The sequence below is a fragment of the Dermochelys coriacea genome, chromosome 2, assembly GCF_009764565.3.
Source record: "Dermochelys coriacea isolate rDerCor1 chromosome 2, rDerCor1.pri.v4, whole genome shotgun sequence".
NCBI classification, from domain to species: domain Eukaryota; kingdom Metazoa; phylum Chordata; order Testudines; family Dermochelyidae; genus Dermochelys; species Dermochelys coriacea.
Window position 1 is genome coordinate 157,188,213 of NC_050069.1, and position 22,283 is coordinate 157,210,495.

The 22,283-nt window shown below is 44.9% G+C and overlaps 1 protein-coding gene and 1 long non-coding RNA gene across 4 annotated transcripts in view; both read right to left on the reverse strand.

Moving 5' to 3' along the window:
• The window catches only part of LOC122458852, a 523,493-nt gene that overhangs the window by 87,408 nt on the left and 413,802 nt on the right, over positions 1-22,283 (reverse strand). The window lies entirely within an intron of this gene.
• TGFBR1 (transforming growth factor beta receptor 1) overlaps positions 1-22,283 on the reverse strand; it is a 96,366-nt gene that overhangs the window by 73,571 nt on the left and 512 nt on the right. Inside the window, exon 1 of one of the 3 annotated variants that reach the window (XM_038389765.2) lies at positions 9,865-10,137. The exons of 1 other annotated variant lie outside the window; for it this stretch is intronic. In XM_038389765.2, the coding sequence (XP_038245693.1) occupies positions 9,865-9,949 (85 nt within the window). In that variant the 5' untranslated portion in view covers positions 9,950-10,137. Of the gene's footprint in view, positions 1-9,864; positions 10,138-22,283 lie in introns of those variants that run through there. One more of the 3 variants, XM_043508552.1, reaches the window with a different exon arrangement.

Below are 22,283 nucleotides of genomic sequence, written 5' to 3' on the forward strand. Positions count from 1 at the left end.
TCCTTGAGATATTGCAGATCCTCATCACTCTTTCTAGAGAAGAGTGACGGCCTCAAAGGTAAGGTCCTGGATTGTCTGTTGAACCTTTGGGTGAAGACCAGAGGATTGCAACCATGAAGACTGTTGCAGAATAAAGGAAGAGGCCATGCAGCAAGCTGCAGAGTTATAGAATATCAGGGTTGGAAGGGACCTCAGGAGGTCATCTTGTCCAACCTCCTGCTCAAAGGCAGGACCAATCCCCAATATTTGCCCCAGATCCCTAAATGGCCCCCTCAAGGATTGAGCTCACAACCCTGGGTTTAGCGGGCCAATGCTCAAACCACTGAACTATCCCTCCCCCCCTAAAAACTGAGAGGAGACAAGGCTGAGGAGTCAGTTGCATCGAGATCAGCCTGCAGAGCTGTTCTGGAAATTGACTTGCCCTCCTCCACCATCACCTGAAATTCTTGTTTTGTCTCACCTAGAAGCTTGTCAAACTTCAAAATTGCAAATCACAGGGTAAAATTGGGCAGAGCTTGTTGGTTTGCAATATGAAGCTATTACCCTCCTGTGGAATAAAGCTTCCTTCCAAAGAGTCAAGTTTCTTAGCCTCTTTCTGTTTGTTGGAGTCAATGCAGCTCCTTTTCATTAGCTGCAGATACTACCAGAAAGCACAGAGGGGGATTGTTGGGGGGGGGGGGGGGGGAAGAGTTTGAACTGCTAAGTGGATATGCCTTCTTTCTGCAACCTACTGCAAAAAAAGCAGAGATGATAGAGTCTGCCATAAAACCTCAATAGACTCTAGAATAGCCTTGACAGAGCTCTCCTTGATGGAGGCACTAATATTAAAGTGTCCACAAGCCTGTTGGACTTTTCCTGGACTTGCTCTGGATGGGTGTCCAAAGCCAAAGTCATGCGTCACAACAACTCCTGTTGGGCTTTGGGGGTTATTCGGTGGTGGGGAAATAGGCTCTGCCATGACAGCCTCATCAGGAGACAAGGAGGAGGATGCCAACAGCTCTTGGGGATAATCCTATTACAACACTTCTCAGGATAGGTTGAGGGAAGGTCCTATCGCTGTGGATGCCAGGCCCACTACTGAGGGTGAACTGCTTATGGCACTGACATTCTCAACAACCAGCAGAGGAAGTAGGTTGGGAAAGATGTGAGGTGCTCGATTGAGAGAGGAACCTCGATAGCTTCCAAAAAGGCCACTAATATGACCCTGGTCCAAATGTGAGCAGACCCAGGGTCTTTGTGGTATGCTCCATGCTGGAACTGAGGTTGAAATCAGGTGGGTAGGCACTGCACACAGGCTGCTGGATGCGTCCAGGCTGACACATACATGAACACACTTCAGAATCCAAAGAATCCACTCCTTCAGACCCTGGATGTGCTATCCTCATCAATACCAGAGAAGCAGGCTCAGATTCTGGAAAAAGGGATACCAGTGAGATCATCTGTCACTTTCCCCTAGACAGCACCATTTTAATCAGTACGCTAATTATCAAATCCAGTAGTCCCCCATGGTGCAGAGGTGAAGCTGCGAGTGTTGGTACCTTCAGTGCTTGTGCCAAGCAAGAAACGTGAACTGCAGGGAAAGGCAGTACCAAGAGATGTAACAACTCTCTCATAGCCACAAACCCCTCAGGAGCAGAAAACATTAGGAAGTGATTTTGTGGGACCAGGACTTTAGGCAACAACTGTGAAGAGACTCCCAAAGTCCCTTGTCTCAATAGGCCTGAACTGGGCTCTGCAGTCAGTGGACTTCCCCATTTTGAGGCTGGTTCTGGGGAGTGCCTCCTTTCTGAGCACAGCTCCAAGTCCTTGGTAGAGCATCCGATCTTCAGGTGACTGCTATTGAGTCCTTAGATGACATGCAGTACCTCTTTGGCATGAAAGAAATCCATCTGTCCATCCTGGGACAGCCATTGCTGGAAGAGCACTACTGACTGATAAAAAGCTGCTCCATACCCAGACTGAAGGGGGTGACTCCGATGGAGGAAGGAGCATGATTCCAACAGCCCGTACTTCAGTCTAAGTGCCCTGTTCTTTTTGGATCAGGACTTTAACCGTTTACAGCTAACTGCACCGTCCGTATTGTGAGGCTCTCCCAAGCATGTAAAGCAGCCGAAGGGGGATGGGGGGGTCACTAACCGGCAACGGCTTGCCACAAGCGTCTGAAGTCTAGAGAATGAGGCATAACTCCAGCACCAACACCAGTATCTGGACGCAATGTCAAAAACCATTATTTAAAAACAAAGCTAAAAACTAACTACTCTTCACCAATGGGTACAAACTATAATAACTATAATGAGATAGAGAAGAGACTTGCAAAGGCAACAGAAAGGAACCAAGTGGAGGGTGGGGGTGTTGGAGGCAGCTCCACCCTTTAGGCCTGTGTACAGTGCGTAAGGCAAGTGATAACCGGTCATGTACAATTAAGGGAAAAATACTGCTGTCACCCGAAATTGGGCCAGCTAGTAAGCTTAGGGAGGACTAATGACCCACTAGAGTTTGGCAGAAAGCAGCACATTTATTATTCTGATAGCTAAGATCAAAAGAAGGGGGAGGTCACACTCACTCGCATACTCACACTCCCAGGACAGGCATGGCACTGGAGATGTCGGGATCCTTCTAGGTAAGTGTTCCACAGCACAGCAATGGATGGTGTGATGAAGGTAAGTCTTCCCAAGGCATGATGGAATGCAACGCAGTGGACCACTGGCCAGGCGGTCCAGTCAAGGGAGGTACAAGCTTATGAGTGCACTCTTGAGCACATGGTCACTTCCCCTTTTAAGGACCTGTTCCTCATGGCCTGCGACTAGAGATGACTTGGCCGCATCTGGTTGGTCACACTCCGCCTCAGGCAGTGTCCATGCATTGGGTGTGCGATCACTGCCTAATTAGAGTCCCAGTCACCTTGTCTACCTTGGAGGTCTTCTGAAGCAGCCCATTCATCCCACAAGCATTCCAGGAGGGAGGGGGAAGCCACTTCACAGATATTCAAAGAGGGAGAGGAGACAAAAGGGGAACGGGAGCGTAACAGACCTTTTGAGCACAGAGATTATAGGTAGCACAGTCATACAGACCACTGCTGCTCCTACAACACTGAGTATGTGAGTGTGCCCCCCCTTTTGAGCTTAACTATCAGAATTAATAATTTTATTAAGATAATGTTGAAGTAAAAAGAAAATGGTACAGAGTTTAGGCATAGAAGTTTCTGGTTATCAGGGAATAAGGTACAGATCATCAAGGGGTGCAAAATTCAGTTTAGGAGTGAGTGGCGTAAGGAATACATAATCTGCAATCTCTCTGACTGGGGGTAAAAGTTTAATGGGTCAAAGTACAAATATTGAGATACGGGGGTATGTTGTCCATATAATGGCTATGTTCATTGTGGAGTATAATGAGCAGATATGAGGAGGATGGATCTACCCTCATTTGGTGGGTTTTAATGTTCAGTGAGTTTATGGTTTCAGTTCATATGGTCCAACGGAAAGAGTCTCCTCAGTCCCTTTCCCATAGTTGATGCACGATGTCGTACCGGCTCACACCTCCTGGTATTGTCGGTGGCCGGTGATGTGTTTGATGTAAATGTCCCTGGACCATTGGATTGTGTCCGAGACCATGAGGCGCTGCATGAGCCGAGCGTACCGTCGACCAATCCTGCAGGTCCACAGCACACGCTCGTTGCAGGGGTCTCAAGCGCCCAGGGCTCCGACAATCAGGGCATCCATCTGCACCTCGTAGCCCTTCGCTCTCAGGGTGTCAGCCAGGGGGGCGTATTTTTCCAGCTTATGAGCTCGGGATTCGCGGAAGGCCAGGGTCCTGTTCTCAAAGGAGACCGTGATGTTGATGAGGATGACCTTTTTCTGGTCCTCATCGGTGACTATCACGTCAGGTCGCAACTGGCTGTCCGGATCCCAGACACCGTGTTTCAGCGGTCCGGTCTGGAGAGTGATCTGAAACTAAGGGCCTGCGCCCGCAGGGGGGCAGGGCAGCCCCAAGTACTGGCACACTGTGGCACAAACCGAGTTGACTCTCATGCAAGTAATAGAGTTAGCAAAAACCCCAGAGGGAAAATGGGTACACTGCGGACAACAAACGAGCAGGGTCTGCCACGGTGGTAGCACTGTGTTAATTTGTTTCTAAGCTTTTATCTTTAGCCTCCAAACCGGAGCATCAGGAGAGCAGGTACCAGCTGAAGAGTTATAGAAATACCATGGTTATAGTGTCGCGACAAAGTTTGTGTTCAGCGTTGCATGTTCTGTGTCTCTCTCTGGTGGGTGTCCTGTGCTACCATTGGGTCAAGAGAGAGGGGGATGCTACACTAGACAGGATAAATGCCTTTTCCTCTCTCTGCTTTCCCCGTCTCCAACCAAATTATCAATCAGATCCACTTCTGTCCAAAAGACTTTGGTCCCCAATACATCAGGTTTATTTTTTGTTAGGTTCCCTAATAATCATTTTGCTGTTAAGTTTTGTTATTGATACAAGAAAATGTAACTAACAATACAAATGTATTGTTAATTCCACTTTACAAGTGTGGTACTCCTACAAATCTTATTTGTTGTGTGTACTTAAGGGTTAGGGTTGACTTTTATTGTTTGATGACTATTGCAGCATCAAATTTGGGCCTCATTTTGTTTTTCAATGTACCCAATTATTGTAATGGTGATGGTTTTATTGTATTCTCAATTATTACAATTGAGATTGTGCTTGCATTTGTGTTTATATTGTATCTGGTGTTTAGTCAACTGTAATGGTTTTAGTTATAGTCACCTAGTTATGATTGTTTGGAACAGACCATCTGTTCCCTACAATGACAACAATTATTGTAATGATCATAGATCAAGCAGTGGAGTGTTGTAGGAGCAGCAGTCATCTGTATGCTCTGTATGACTATGCTATGTATAACCTCTATGCTCAAAAGGTCTGTTTTACACTCCCCCCCTCCCCTTTTTGTCTCCTCTCCCTCTTTGAAAACCTGTGAGGTGACTTTCCCCCTCCCCCTCCCTCCTGGAATGCTTGTGGGATGAATGGGCTGCTTCAGAGGACCTCCAAGGTAGACAAGGTGACTGGGGCTCTAATTAGGCAGTGATCACACACCCAATGCATGGACACTGCCTGAGGCGGAGTGTGACCAACCAGATGCGGCCAAGTCATCTCTAGTCGCAGGCCATGAGGAACAGGTCCTTAAAAGGGGAAGTGACCATGTGCTCAAGAGTGCACTCATAAGCTTGTACCTCCCTTGACTGGACCGCCTGGCCAGTGGTCCACTGCGTTGCATTCCATCATGCCTTGGGAAGACTTACCTTCATCACACCATCCATTGCTGTGCTGTGGAACATTTACCTTGAAGGATCCCGACATCTCCAGTGCCATGCCTGTCCTGGGAGTGTGAGTATGAGAGTGAGAGTGAGACCTCCCCCTCCCCCTTCTTTTGATCTTAGCTATCAGAATAATAAATGTGCTGCTTTCTGTCATACTCTGGTGGGTCATTAGTCCTCCCCAAGCTTACTAGCTGGCCCAATTTTGGGTAATAACTACCTTACATAATTCTAACTTACACAGAATTTGATATCATTATTATCAGATTTAAACTTCATAACTTGTCAAACACCGCCATCAAAGTGAATTTTGGGTGGTGACCTGACTACCTAAATGCTGTCTACGAAGGTAGTCAGCCCTTCTTCCTAGGCTCTCATACCATTCTACAAACTCAGCAAGCCTCAACATCTTTATGAAAAGGGTAGTTATCTCTATTTTACAAATAAGAAAACACGCATATAAGTTACCATGGACACCACAGGCAGCAGCAGTACTGGGGCCTCAGCACCCCAACTCTAATCACGTGGGACAGGAAGCTCCAGAGCTTCCTCCTGGGTCCAAGCTTTTAAAAATCCCTTGGAACAGAAGTAGGACTTCACAAACCAAGTTGACAGTACCAGGCCACTAATCTGGATTTTTAGTTCTGCCCGGAATTGAGAACATGAGGGAGAAAAGGAAAGACGGCCACGGTGTCTAAAGGAAAGAAGAATGTAGCAAAATTACACGAAGAAAAATTCTTAATTGGAGAAGAAAAAATGGTTATTGAGGGCAATAATTTTTAAAAGGTAAAAATAGAATAGGGAAGGGAATTAATAAGTTTTATAAATAAAATATGCAAGATGAAAACATGAGGTAAGTGCAAATAATGACAGCCAATATGAGCTGCAACAGTGTAAGTGATGAATTCTTTGGGGGAAGTATTGGTTTGTTTTGTTTTTTTAAATAAAATAGAGGTCTCATAGAAATCAAGGTATTTATAATTTATGAAAAATGACTTACTGAAGGTCATAAAATGTCTAATTGACAGCCCTAGGTATAACATACACAGAACAACTTCCATAATGTGACCCATTTTATACTCCTTTCTCAGCCAAAACTTCCACTGAAAGAGCATTTCGCCTATAGAATTAATACAGAATAGAACTGGTTTATTGAGCCACTAACTGTAAATTTTAACAAGTTATAAGAAGTCACTCAGAGGTTTCCAACTAAAGAGGAGTAAACATGGTTCTCTTTGCAATGCCAAGAAATGGGTCATCCAACTTCAAAATTAAACTACTCCCAAGACAGCGTTCACACCAGAGAAAAAACAAGACCTCAGATCACATTTTAACTTGATATCTTACATGTAAATTATTCTCTTTTCATCTGTATTTTTGTGAACCAGAAGAAAGTTAAACTTTAAAAACAAACAGACACCCTTAGTTCTGTTAAGTTTCTTTGATTGCCTTTATGAAAGAAAACAATAGCAAGGTGTCTTTAAAAACATTTAAAATTAATTTAAAAATTCACACACTCATACTCTTCCATCTGCTTCCCCACACCATACCCAATAAGCTCTCTAATGGGAGAGATCAGAATTTTAGTAACATGAATTTGTATGTCCTGCTGTCACATCTTAAAAACAAAAACAAAAAAACACCACTTAGCTTTACCAGTTTTATTTCAAACAAGAAAATGATAATTCACTTATCAGCTTTGTATGGTTCCTAGATTAGGTCCACGCAACACTGAAAAGAAGAGAGTTGGAAAACAACTTCTTTTACAGGAATATTTCTATTACATGTATGTCAAGACCAAGATGATCTCAACTAAGGCTATGTCTACACTGCACTTTTGTCATTAATACTTTTGTCCCCAAGAGATGTGAAAAATACCCCCCGGAATGACCAAACTTTTGACAAAGTTGTGGACAGCACCTCAACAGTGGGAGACACTCTCCCGCCACCGAAGCTACTGCCCCTTATTTGGAGTGATTTTATTTTGTCATCAGGAGAGTTCACTCTCTGTGACAAACAGTGACTACTGCAGCCACACCATTGCAAGGTGCATAATGTAGATACAGTCTAAGTGATTGCCCAAAGTTTGAAAACCAGATCTAGTACAAAATAGACACAGGGTTCAATTCTTAAGTTTAGTATTTGTTTGGGACTAGAGTGTCATTATGGCAGACCTCCATAAACATTACATCATAGGCAGGTTAACTCTGAAAATTGTATCTTCTCTGCAAGTGATCAGAAAGCAAATGTTTTCTACCATCACTATCTTTTCTTGGTCATTCAGCACACATTAATGAAGCCGGTGACTTAGAAAGATCCCATTTTTTATACTATCACTTAATGGCTCAGCTGAAACAGAAGTGCTTAAAGAAAAGGAGTACTTGTGGCACCTTAGAGGCTAACAAATTTATTTGAGCATAAGCTTTCGTGTAGCTCATGAAAATAAATTTGTTAGTCTCTAAGGTGAGCTGTAGCTCACGAAAGCTTATGCTCAAATAAATGTGTTAGTCTCTAAGGTGCCACAAGTACTCCTTTTCTTTTTGCGAATACAGACTAACATGGCTGCTACTCTGAAACCTGTCAGAATTGCTTAAGTGACTAGGCATTATCAACCTGTATGCCCAGGGAAAGGTTCAGAGCTCAGAGTTGGCTTTCTTTCTGTAAATATTTTCTAGCAGATATATGAATTATTTTCTACATAATGTAAACTTGGAACAGGCACAGTTACGAAGATTAAGTTGCTCAAAAGCTGCTGTGTCTGTCCAAGAAAGCCAGAAGCAACAAGGTATTTAACTTCATGCTTTCTTCGTTGCTTCCATGTCACAAAACCTTCATTTTCTTCAAAATAACTTGTCCTCATTGTGCAAGACAACTTTAGGCAGAATACAAATTACACTGACTATTATTGCTCAAGGTTAAGTTTAAGATGTTACTCATCTTCTGCAGAGAAACCATAAACAATTTGGGTAAAACCCAGACTGTAAGGCAGGTCTCAAAGTCACACTCCACCTAATGCTGATTGCAAAAGAAAAAAAGTCTTGAAACTTTCCAAGTTTCAATTTAAGAAAAAAAGCATAAGAAAAGTTACAAAAATGCAAATAATATACTAGAAGTACTGCTTTTTTGCCTAAAAAGTAACTCAGTAAAATAATATTAAAAAAAAGAATACGCATGTGGATTACACCCCCCCCTTTGCGTTCATTATTGTAGTTTGCTGGGTTACAGATAGCAGGTATATGAAGTTTATGTATCTAAACAGGTCTATAGATGTTTCTTTTAACATGTGGACTTTTTTTTTTTTTTTTGGAGGATACAGACTACCACTGAAACCTATTATCAATGAGATATTTACTAAATCCGACCACCAAACCTATCACATTTGCTATTTGGAGAATTCAAGGTACAGTTTTGCTATTGTCTTTAGTTCCCAAAAAATCACAAAACAGTTTCTGCAATATCCTTCACAACACATGTTGTTCTGACATCAGATCTACCACAGGAGAATGCTGGGGGAGAGAGAGAGTGCCCAAAGAGCCAGGTAAACATTTTCGTATGCTGTACTTATCTATAAAATGTGTATTTTGTACCCTGTGGGTACAAAATTAAGGTGCTTAAGTACAATGCACAGATTTGCAACTTAAACAGCATTAACCTAACCAATCACCAGGCCAGATCTGATCACATATCCGGTGTGCATGAGCACATCATACCAGCGTATTGCAAGCCGATGCCTAACTGAGCTAGAACAAGTGACTCCTTACTTTAGGAGACTCAAGGGGGGAAAAAAAAAAAAAAGTGTTTTTACCTTACCTAGCTGGAACATTCAACATGTAGTTCCACATTCGTAAATCACATTGAAATAGTTACATTGTGACAATAAGCCTGCAGCATAATGGATTTTCCCCGTTTCGGTTACAAAGACGGGACACCTCGGACTGGAGGCGGAAGTTCACAAGAAAAAGACATTTTATCCAACTAGCCCAAGTCTTTATATCAGGGTCAAAGGGTCTGCTCCAGCACCCAAACCCCACAGCACTAGAAGGGCACGAGAGCGAATATTGCCAGCGCCAGGGAAGTCGCCAGCGCGGTCACAGCCGAGCCGGTTCCCATCTGCGGAAAAAGAAAGCCGGGTCCGGCACCCCCAGGCTCGCCAGACCCCATCGGCCGGCAGCGGAGACGCTGGAGGCGGCCAGCTCCCCTCCGCGGCGGCGGCTCGGGGTGACGCGAGCTAGCGCGCTACTAGACTGCGGGTGCCGCAGCCGGAAGGGGGCGGCCGCCGGCGCGCTGGGTGCCCTTTTCACCCTGCTCCCGGACAGCGGAGGGAGGAGCCGCTGCGCTCCCCTCTCCGCGCCCCGCCCCCCCCCGGCCGTTTCTCATGGAGCATCACGGGCTCCTCGCGTCTGCTCTGCGCGGGCGCGGAGCCGCCGGGCTCGGCCAGCAAAGGCGGGGGGAGGGGAGCGGCTGCGGGCTCCGCCCGACCGGCCCCCTGCGCCATGTTGTTGAAAGGAGCCGGCGGGGACCCGCGGAGCCGCCGCCCAGCCCCGTCACTCACCCGCCGCCCCCGGGAGCGGCAGCAGCAGCGCCGCGGCCGCCAGCGAGAGGAAGGCCCAGGGCCGCGGAGGGGCCGTGAGCTCCATGGCGCCGCCCGCTCGCGCCGCGCTTCAGCCCCACGTCGTCCCCGCCGCCGCCGCTTCTCAGACTCGCTCGCCCTTGCGGCCACTATATAATGTAACTGACACACAGGCGCCTCCTGATTGGCCGTCCCGCCCCGAGCCCCGCCTCCCATGCAGCTGCAGACATTCCGAACAACAACAAGAGTCTGGAGAATACAACCGGCTCGGCGCGCGGCCAAGGGGGGGGGGGGAGGGGGGCGCGAGGCGGCGGGGAGCGACAGAGGGGAGCGTCTCCCTCCCGCTACCCAGGCGCGCGGGCAAGGCTCCAGCCAGCCTGTCCCTCCGCTGTGGGCCCGCGCGGGCGCTGGGGCGCCTCGTGCTCGGGCGGAGTGTGGACGCGATAGAGCCGCGGAGCGAGGCAGGGGGCTGAGGCGGAGAGCTCGCTCCGCTTTCAGCGTGAGGCAAAGGAGCCAGAGCCGGGCCTGGTACTGGGCAGCGGAGCGGGGCCGCCGGAGCTAAGTAAGGAGGCGACAGAGATGGAGCAGGGCTGGAGAAGACGCTGAACAATGCGGGGCGGGAGACTGTGCACACCCAGGAAATAAAGCTTGCAGCGGTGCTCAAGCACGCTCTAGGCAGGACAGCACCCAGGGACGTTTGGTTTCCTCTACCACGGGAAGAGCCGCTATCATAGCGAGTCAGATCTACAGAAAGCAAGGAAATTCACGAGCAAGTCCCTGCAGCCCTACATACATCAGTGAGCATGCTTTTGTAAGTCTTAAAGTAGAGAAGCAGCCGCTACGGTGACAATTAGGGCCCACCCCATTCACTTCCACCCTTAACCAGGGACCAGCGCTTTTAAATTTTATAGCCACTTTTAAATTTAGCTTGAAAATACTGCAACATCAAAGAGCTTATCTCCACTACCACCTAAAACTGAGTATTGCCACTGCCTAGGCTATGTCTACACTACAGCTTATGTCAGCGTAACGTGGGTGAAGAAACCACCCCCTCGAGGAATCTAAGTCACACCGACGTAAGTGCTCGTGTGCACAGGGCTATGTTGGCCGAAGAGCTTCTCCTGCCGACATAGCTTCTGGTGCTCGTGGAGGTGATTTTTTTACGTTGAGGGGAGAGCTCTCTCTCTCTCTCGCGCTGGCATAGAGCATCGCCACCACATGCAGTGTATCTGCGACACTGCTGTGCTGTATGTATAGACATGGCCTAAAGTTTTGTTCATGCACCTACAAAACCCCCTAATGGGGTCAGTTTTCCCTCTAATTTTTCCATGTGCGGAATGAATTTTGCTATGTGCACCAATACGGAGGTGATGTGTGACACATCACCTTCATATTGGTGCACGTAACAAAATTCATGTGGGGCTGAGGGGGTCGGAATGTGGGAGCTGGGGCCAAGGGTTAGGGTGCAGGGGGGTAAGGGCTCCCATGGGGGGTGCAGGCTCTGTGGTGGTGGGGATGAAGGGTTTGGGGTGCAGTGGGGCTCCCCAGGGCTACAGTGCGGAGAGAGGACTCCCCCCAGCTCTCTCTCCCTGCAGCAGCACCTGGGCCGTGGCAGGTCCAGGGCCTGCGGAGAGGCATCTCTCCCCGTTGCAGCCTTGAGTGCCTGCACAATGCTTAACAGACCTCTGTGCAGCCACACAGCTTAGAGGGAACTTAGATTTGAGTGTAGTGCTGCTTTTAACTCAAGTTGGCTGACCATCTGTGGTATACGCCGACTCTCCAGTGAGGGCAACATGTCTGCTGCTAATACAATATGGGTGCAGGCTCTAGCACCACTCCAATGCTGCTAGTCCTCCATTTCCTTCTCCAAACTCCACCCCTGCCTCCAGTTCACCCAGAAAGGACAGACAAGTTCTCCCACAAATCACTGGGAAAGAATTCATACATCCACCTAACTTACTGCAACACAAAGAACCGTGGTATATGCTCCATGTACAAGTGAACAGTGGCACCAGCAAGGACACAGCAGCTCAAGTATTATTTCAATATGGCTGCTTTTGCTCACGCTAGACCAGGGGTTTTCAAACTTCATTGCACCGTGACCCGCTTCTGACAACAAAAGTTACTACACGACCCTGGGGGAAGAGGGGAACAAAAACTGGAGCCTGCCCAACTCCTGCAGCTCCAGGGGGGAAGGCCAAAGCCAAAGCCTGAGCTTACCACCCCAGACAGGGGGGCTAAAACCAAAGCCCAAGGCCTTCAGCCCCAGGTAGGAACCTGTAACCTGAGTTCTGCCACCCAGGGCTAAAGCCCTTGGGCTTTGGTCCCAGGCAGTGGGGCTCAGGCTTCAGCTTTGGCTCTGGGTGGTGGGCCGGGCTTTGGCCCCGGGTCCCAGCAAGTCTAATGCCAGCCCTGGGGGACCCCATTAAAAAGGGGTCGTGACCCACTTTGGGGTCCCAACTCACAGTTTGAGAACCACTGCACTAGACTAACTCCAGGTAACTCTGCAGCAAAGATATACCCTAAATGAACTAGATCACTGGTTTTCAAACTTTTTTTCTGGGGACCCAGTTGAAGAAAATTGTTGATGCTTGCAAGCCAACAGAGCTGGGGATGAGGGGTTTGGGGTATGGGAGGTGCTCAGGGCTGAGGCAGAGGGTGGGGGTGAGGGCTGCAGTGTGGGGCCAGAAATGATGGGTTCAGGGTGTGGGAGAGGGCTCTGGGCTGGGGTTGGGAAGCAGGAGGGGATCAGGGCTCTGGACTGGGGGTGCAGGCTCTGGGGTGGGGCCAGCGATGAGGGATTTGATGCAGGAAGGGGTTCTGGGTTTGGGGGGCTCATGGCTGGGGCATGGGGTTGGGGTGTGGACTTACCTCTGGCAGCTCCCGCCCAGTGGCACAGCTGGGGTGCAGAGGCAGGCTTTGTGCCTGTCCTGGCATGGGGGGCCACACTGCACCCTGGAAGCAGCCAGCAGCAGGTCCGGCTCCTAGGTGGGAGGCGTGCAAGTGGCTCCGTGCGACTCTCGCCCGCAGGCACCGCCTGCCCCCCAGTTCCCGGCCAATGGGAGTGCAGAGCTGGTGCTTGGGGCAGGGGCAGCGTGACCCCCTTGCTTAGAAGCCAGACCTGCTGCTGGCTGTTTCTGGGGCGCAGCACAGTGTTGGAACAGGTGGGCACTAGCCTGCCTTAGCTGGGCACCACTGCCAACAGGACTTTTAACATCCGGTCAGTGGTGCTGGCCAGAGGGACCCAGTGCCTGACATGCCACAACCCAGTACTGGGTCGTGACCCTAACTTTGAGAAACATTGAACTAGATGTCTCATTCAGATCGCTGTTTTGGCATTCTACATTTTCCTATAACCTCTCTGGTAATAGGAAGCATACAAACATTCTGCACAAAATAATGACTACATTAACAATTTAAGACTATGCAATATTTATTCATCCTTCTTTCCCCTTCCCCTTCTTTCATAGGGACCATCACCATAGGATATAAACATCTAAATTGAATTTTTTTTTTTGCTGAGCAAAATTCTTTGTACTCAATATCATTAAAGAGAAAAGTTAGCCAACATCTTTACAATCTAACAAGTTATAATATGCCCATTACATTCAAACATGAACTGTACATAGTGATCAAATTTGATACTACAAAATACATTCAGTTGTCCAAATATTAGACATATATAAGGAATTGATTGACCCTCTATTAAAGTAAAATGAAAGACTAATATTAGTAAGAAATGGCAGGGCAGAGTTAAGATAGCTTGAATCTTGTGGCATCTCTTTAATAGCACTTAGCAGCCTGAACTGTAATAAAGTTTTGTTATGGAAATTAAATTAGTAATTTTTACTAACCTTAAGTTGGGGAGATAGTGTTACCTAATGGATAGAGCACAGGAGAGGGATTCAGGAGACCTGAGTTCTATTCCTGGCTCTACCACTCCCTGCTGGATGACTTTGGCCAAGTCACTTTACCCCTCTGTGCCTGGAGATAATGGTACTGACCTCCATAAAACATTTTGAGATCTACTGATGAAAAGTGCTACCTAACATCTGGGTATTATTAATACTTTCAAAGCTCTTTGCATTACTCTTCATGCTTCTCCTTTCACCTTCCCTTCATGGTTCTTCTGGAGATAAGAGGTCCACTAAGATTGAAATGGGGGTGAGAGGGGGAATGCAAACTAGAACTTGTTAGAACAGCATCCCTAACTCTGATCCCCGCCACCCCGCAGGTGGTCCCAATTCTATCGTGATGTGCTTCCCTGTTTGTGATAACCTCATGACTAATTTTTGGTTGTCAGCCCAAAAGTGAATAAATAAAGTGGCGCAGTAAAGTTACATCTCACTAACGATGAACATTCCTAAAAAAATAAATGCTGCCTGCAGGTGAAGCAATAGTTTTACCAATCACCACCATTCCCTCCAGAACAGGGGTTCTCAAGCTGGGGGTCGGGACCCCTCAGGGGGTTGCAAGGTTATTACATGGGGTGTCGTGAGCTCTCATCCTCCACCCCAAACCCCACTTTGTCTCCAGCATTTATAATGGTGTTAAGTTTTTTTATTTATATATATATATATATATATATATATATATATATATATATATATATATATATATATATATATATATATATATATATATATATATATATATATATATATATATATATATACACACACACACATACACACACACATACACACACACATATACATACACACACACACACACACACACACACAAAATGTTTTTAATTTATAAGGGGGGGGTCACACTCAGAGGCTTGCTGTGTGAAAGGGGTCACCAGTACAAAAGTTTGAGAACCACTTCACCAGAACATTAACCACATGCTCGTCCCTTTCAGGTAATCACTGCCAAAAGGAAAGTTTCTCATGCTCTGAAGCCCTTAGTCACCATTAACGCTAAGGATGTAGAAGGAAAAGATTGACAGTAATGGGGTCTTGACCCTTAATGTGTTTTGCAAAAAGGACACTGCAACATTACAGCTTGTTCTTACTGCAAGGTTTAGGACCATTGTTTCAGGATTTTGTCAGGACAACATCCTAGCCTCCCCCACTCTATGGCTACTGCAGCACTCACACTCCCTTTATTTCTCCATTATTTTCCATTCACCACTATTCCAGCACTCAACAGGTTTTCCCCTTCCACATTACTGTGGCATACATTTTGTCATTTCCGTTCCTCTTATCCAACTTAGCCATCAATCCAGTGCTCCAATTTCTTCACATCACCACTGGTGTAAGTAGTGGCTTTGCTCATCTACACCAAGGGTTACAGCAATGCAGCTACACCAATAGCTGTAACTGGGACAAATCCCCAATCTAAACAAGGCATAAGAATGGTTGGTTGATAGTGCCAGGGCCCTGAGCCTAGTGGGCTCTTCCCATACTACTTGGGACCCATGCCAAGGGAGAGGAGTACCATCAGCCAGTTCTCCAATTTCCAGTTAATTGCTATGCCTGGCTACACACACAGACTCCTCACAATGAATTAACTTGCTCCCCCCATAGAACCTAAACACACCCCTTAAGATTCTGGGCTTCCATTTTTTCCTCAGCTGCCCTGCTCCCTCATTCCTCTTTTGGTAACTGAGGAGAGAAGCTGGGAGTCTCATCTCCCTCAGGTGTAGGTGGGGAGCAGGAAGGAGTCTTCACCACAGCTCTGGGAGAGGGGCAGCATTAAAACCAGAGAGGAGGAGCTTAATGTCTAGCTGGGTAACCCTTCACAGCCCACGCATGACTGACCCTTCTGTGGGTAGGCAGGGCAGGGTAGTCATGCTTGTAAGGGAGAAAAAAAAAAGCTCCTAGCCGTGTACAGCAGTTCTGGTTGTTTGCCTTTCCTCAGAAGGCAGGGGTGTAAGTAAAGACCGCCAACCACAGCAGTTCTTTATAGATTAAGAAGTCTTTTTCACAGACCCATAGGATGGCCTGTAAACCTTTAGTCTATGGAGAAAACTCATACAGCAGGCAGTCCTGATATTAGATGTGTTCTTTAAATCACTTCTCATTTAGGACTGGTACGATCAACCACTTTATTTTGAATCTTAAAGAATGATGCAAATCTACTTGACTTTTGTTTTTGCCAGAACATGGCATTGAGATACTCAATACATTTATGCAATTTCTAAAGTTAAATCAAATGAAAACTAAGAATGCATAAACTTCTCACCTTCAGGATGTTACATAGCACTTCTTCACCTGGAGTAATAAATATTGTGCTGTAGCATCTTCATGGAAAAGTTCCCTCTAAGCCACTTCCTCTAAATTTAATCTTTCAGTCTTTCATCCTCTCTTTAGCTTATTATTGATTCTGAATAATGCGGTGCGATACTGTGTTAAGGATGCTATATAGGAATCAATAATATTAGAACTGTAATCACTTCAAGAGCATACTAATCAGGGGTGCTGGAACAATTTGTATAGTGGGATGCTGAGAGCCATTGAACTAAACGGTAAACTCTGTATATTATGGTTTCAGAGTAGCAGCCGTGTTAGTCTGTATTCGCAAAAAGAAAAGCAGTACTTGTGGCACCTTAGAGACTAACAAATTTATTAGAGCATAAGCTTTCGTGAGCTACAGCTCACTTCATCGGATGCATTTGGTGGAAAAAACAGGAGAGATTTATATACACACACAGAACATGAAACAATGTGTTTATCATACACACTGTAAGGAGAGTGATCACTTAAGATAAGCCATCACCAGCAGCCGGGGGGGGGGAAGGAGGAAAACCTTTCTGGAATTAGCCTACCTTGCTTGTCACCATGAAAGATTTTCCTCCTTCCCCCCCCCCCGCTGCTGGTGATGGCTTATCTTAAGTGATCACTCTCCTTACAGTGTGTATGATAAACACATTGTTTCATGTTCTCTGTGTGTGTATATAAATCTCTCCTCTGTTTTTTCCACCAAATGCATCCGATGAAGTGAGCTGTAGCTCACGAAAGCTTATGCTCTAATAAATTTGTTAGTCTCTAAGGTGCCACAAGTACTGCTTTTCTTTCTGTATATGATGGAAACCACTTCAAGCTAGGGGTGTGGTAGCACCCCTACTTCCAGCACCTATTATCCTAATTCTAAACAAGTTTAGTATAAATAAACTAATGCTAGTTACAGGATGATGTGATTGGTTTCATCATCTGCTAGTGCAATTAAAACCTGAGGAGAGAGAGAAAACTTACAAGTTTTTTTGGAAGCAAGTTCAGTGGCTTGCATTTGATCCAAATAGGAATAAGAAATGTAAGTCTCAACCTAAAAAAATAATTGAACATACAACATGACTAGTAAAGCAAAATGGTAAAAACCAAGATATGCTACACAAGAAAATTGGTCAGCTATTTATGCCAATATCTTGATATAGGGCTCCTGAAATTATTTTAATAGAAAGAGGAAAGTCCTTTTCCAGATTCAATGCCAGTTGTTTCAGAGACACCATGTAATCAGGGACTCCAGTACTTTCTTGTAGTAAATTTCTACTGGCTTCTAGAAGCTTCCCTATTTTTACTCATTCACATGTTAACAGGAAAGATTCATGATAATTTTGAACTCATTACTATTGAATTTTACTTACCACTAATTTGGTTTCTCCCTAGTCCCTATTATCAATTTTTGACATTGGGTACCTCTTACCAGCAGATAGAGAAGAAAGAATTTGTGACTTCAGTTCTATATAAAAGATTCAATTCTGGTTGAAGAAATTAGCTCAGGAAAAGAGTATAGTAAGGAAGTCCACACAACTTTAAATTACAACCAATTGTGGAAAGAATCAATGTGACAACGTAGGGGGGAAAAAAAATAAGAAAGACCGGTCAGGCTGCCTGGTACTGATGGACTCAGATCAAAGATATTATTTAAAAATCCTTTTCTGGGTTGCTTTCTTTAAAATACAAACACTCAACATTTTTCTCTCTTGGCTTTAAGAATGTAGGACTAAGGAAACCCAAGATAGCAGGAAATTTAACTAACTCTGGACACTGAAAACTACAAAATAATACCTATGTATAATAGATATCAGGGCATGTGTTGACTCAGAGAATTCTGAAAAGTCAACTTGACTGCAAGATGCAGAATTCACCTTCCAAAGGTAAGGTCTGCACATTTAGCATCAGAGCAAGAGGGTATTAGTATCATGAAACCAAGCACTCTAACTTAAGAAAATTTCCCCTGCAATGTTAATTGGCTTTGTTGTACATCCTATTTTATATGATGCATTGATAATTGATTAATGCATAGAAATTGTATTTAACAAGAAATACAGGAAGAAAACATTTTATTAAAGTTAATGTTTAAAATAAAATTTACACAAGTTAAGAGGGAAGGTACTGTACATCTGGGGTCGGGCTTGGGTTATGGGGGATTGCAAGTATCGGTTACAAGAGTCATGAGGTACATACATATCACATAACCAGCATAGATCCAGATTAGGGTGTGGGAGTTTTTAAAGCGTCAGTGTATAAGTGGGCTCGGGTACGCCACCCATGGAATGTATTAAGAGTCCAAGTCAGTATTGGTGTAGCGAATAAGTACATGCCTGGGGTGTGTTATTGGTTCATCAAGGAAGGAAATGGGTTATTTTCCTGGTCGGCATTCTTGGTTACGCAACCTGGTACTGTCGGCGTCCTGTGATGTGTTCCATGTAGAAGTCTCTGGACCACCTGATGATGTTGGACACCATGAGCCGTCTCATGAGCCAGGCATAGCGTTGACCGACTCCACATGCTCTCAGTACCAGCTTGTTGTGGGGGTCCCATGCGTGTGAAGTACACCCCGCTGGCCAACACCCTGAGAGCCCAGGGTATGGATCTGCACCTTGTAACCCTGGGCTCTCAGGGTGTCAGCCAGCAGGGTGTATTTCAGCACCTTCCATGCTCAGGCCTCGTGAAAGGCCTGTGACCTGTTTTCAAATGGCACTGACACGTCTACCATGAGGACCTTCTTTTCTGCATCGGTCATGACGATGTTGGGTCAGTCGGCTGACTGTCCCTTATATGTCCAATGTGGCCAAGTTAACAGGAGAAACCAAGTTTCTGAATATATAGTGTTTGGGTGCTTGATTTTGCCAAATTAATTTTACATTAATACTCATTTTTTTACATTAACTCCATTGCTTTATAAAAGAAAAATCCATAATTATTTGACTTTGCAAAGTTTATGAACACTACCTGATTTGTCACATTAGTGCCTAAAACTATAGTCAGATGTGAATCACCCAAAATCTACTTAATCAAAGCTCTCAGTTACTGGATGGTCAAATATGTCCCAAGATTGGACTGAAACTCAAGTCCTTCAGAGAACATTGGTCTGTGAATTTTCTCAAGTCCTTAGTTCAGAACTACTAACTGGGCTGCTCAGATAAGTGTCTCCATCATTTCCCCCAGCAAACTATCAGTTCTTTCATATAGAATGAGCCAGACCTTTCGAGGTTTTCCCTCCTTGCACAATCCTTTGGCATCTACAGCTAGCAATCTCCTTACTCCGAGCTAATGGATTTGTGAAGCTATTAAGATGCTGTAAGTTTCTTAGTCTGCTGCTAAGCAGCTTGCTGTATTTACAACCCACAATGACCCTTGCTCTATAGCTATTAAGCCATTCAAGCTTACAGGCTTCTGTTTCAGCTTTGAGCTTGTAAATTCCTATAACCAAACTACTGTAGAGATTGATACCTGCATGAGCACATACACTGTATCCAAGTGTAATGCTTTATACCACTGAAAGCAGGAATTACAAGTTTTAAAAACAGTATTGGTTGTCACTCTCCTGGTAGTAGCAAGGTGGAAAGCTTTAGCATAGCCAGGGCCCAAGTGTTTTGCTTCCACCGTTGTTACTGCCAGTAGTAAATTACAGTTCCAGTTTATTCCACTGTAGGTACAACATCTACCCGGAGTGGACTCCAAATCATAGGAGTAATCAAAACGGCCAGTTAACATGTGGAGGACTAGTGGAGACAGACTAATATGCTGAGCTCAAGGAGGCTTGGAAGTGCTTGGGGTCTGATTCTAGCTATCCATTTGTAGGGTTTATGTGGCTACTGTAACCCTGAGATTGCACTAATAGCTCAATTCTGACCATGGCGAACGGTAACCTTCTTAGAATAAGTGGCTTCTATCCAAGAGGGGACACTTTCTGTCCTATGAAATATAGGTTATAAGCAGTCTGGATCACCATCCAGTCAAAAGCAATCTCAGTACCAGGTTACCAGACTGCCTGGCTCAATACCAGGTCAAAACTGGAAGCGCAGTTTTCAAGGCCAGACAGGTAGCTTTCCCACACTCTTCAAATAGCTTCAGATTAGACCCAACTATGATTTTAGAATTTCTGAAGATCCAACAGCAGTGGGTACATCCTACAAGAAATTAAAACATCCTTTTGGGTTCAGTCCTTTCAGCAGCACAGTTCATACGTTCCCCAGTAAGAATAACCAGGCCCACAATTAGAACAGAATACCTTTCTTGCACTTGGCAAGCTTATTGAATTTCAAGTTCTCCTTCCATGGCAGCAGGTTTCAATAAATCAAGTGCAGAACACAGGGAGATTTCTGGCTGAAAGGGAGCAGAACCAGAGTAGCTCATAGGAAAGAGCATGCACAGCCCCTATTACATTAAACCCCTAAATTCTGGTCTGGACATTATCCAGGAGCCTGTATCTGTCTCCAACAAGCCATAGTCAGGTTTGGGGCTAATATTGCAAGGTCCTGAAATCTGATTGATGCATCGAAGCTTTTTAGAGCTAGAGCAAAACCAGCAATGAACCCTGATCAACATCAGAGGTTTGTTTTTTTTTACATTGTTTTTTTGTTTTGTTTTGCTTTTTTTAAAAAAAGCTTCCTCAGGCTGTTTTCTAAAGTTCTTTAACAACAACATTTTGTACAGCTATATATATGGAGGGAAGAAGGATGCATTCACCTACCATCAGCACTGCCTCCTAATGACAGCTAACTAATCCTATAACTTGGAAATTGGCAAAAATATCTAATTCACCACAGCTGTCCTAGCCCTGCTACCCTGCAATCTCTGCACTCAAGACATGCAGCTGTGCTTATTCTTCTACCCCCAGAGAGAAGATTAACTCTCTCCCAGCCAACCCTAGGACAGACCCAGATCCTCAAACATATTTAAACTCCCACTGAACTTAATAGGATGTAGGTGCCTAAATACTTTGAGAATCTGGGCCAAAATCCTTTTCTGAAATTTTTACATATGTCAACAACTTTTGTTACTACTGTCCATAAGGTTTTGTTAACTTGTCTGCAAACCCTAGCTAGGATTGGCAGTATTGCTCTTCAGTGGTTCTGTGCTTTCAGAGGTCACAGACTGTTTTTGGGCAATTGCTCATGATGGATTTCTTGTGTAGGGTTCTGGAAAGTTCCATTTTGTCACCCTTTCCATTTTGTGTGTACAGGATACCTCTGTAGGAGAGGGCAAGTTGATCTGAGTTTAGGTGTTGTTGATGCTCAGCATGGTTTCTCATTTTCATCCAACCCAAATAGTGGGGTGCCTGTGTTTACCCAATACCTAGTCAAGAATGAAATTTAGATAAGTTCAAGCTGATTAAAGCACTTTTTGGAGAAAATGGGGGTGAAGTTAAATGGTAAGTGGAAGGATATTAAAATTATAGTAGGGGTAGTTTGTTCTCCACCAATTTTTAGGATACCCTACCTTTTCCTCAAGTACATAAATTGAGGGGGTACACTCAGATCCTTTTTTTCCTCCAGTAGCAAAGAGTACCTTTATCCCTAAATTTCATGACAGGGAACTATGCTGTTATTTTTAGATTGGATTGCTGCAATGTGTTCTAACAGGTGCATTTCTTGAAGACTCTTCAGAAGCTACAGCTGGCTCACAGTGAGGCTACCTACCCGTTACATGTTCTTTATCAATGAGAACCTATTGCTCCAGTATTTCAACACTAGTTTTCTATGTGTTTGGTTCTAGTTGTAATTCAAGATACTGCTTTAGTCTATAAAATCCTATAGGACTTCAGTTCCGGCTGTCTAACAAATCTATTTTCTGTGATTTACTACAGTAATTAACAGTTGCTACAATGCTGAAGCTAACAAGGAGCTAGGCAAATAGATGAGATTAAACTTGCAGAGGCAAGTTAGTGATAGAATAGTTGTGAGATGGTGTCTCAAATCTAGACGTTGCTTCCAATAGATGGATCCCAAATTTATTAGTTGTTGTGGTGGAGAGCAAAGGTCTCTGTTAGGGACTGTCTTTCATTCTTCTGTAAAAAGGTATATTCATACATGTTTATTATATAATTTTACCATAAGTATTTGGAATATTTTTTTAAACCATAGCCCTAGAAAATAAATGAATTAAAGAAAGGCTCTTCAAAATGAGAAACAACTACCGTAATGCACATATACAAGACATCTAACT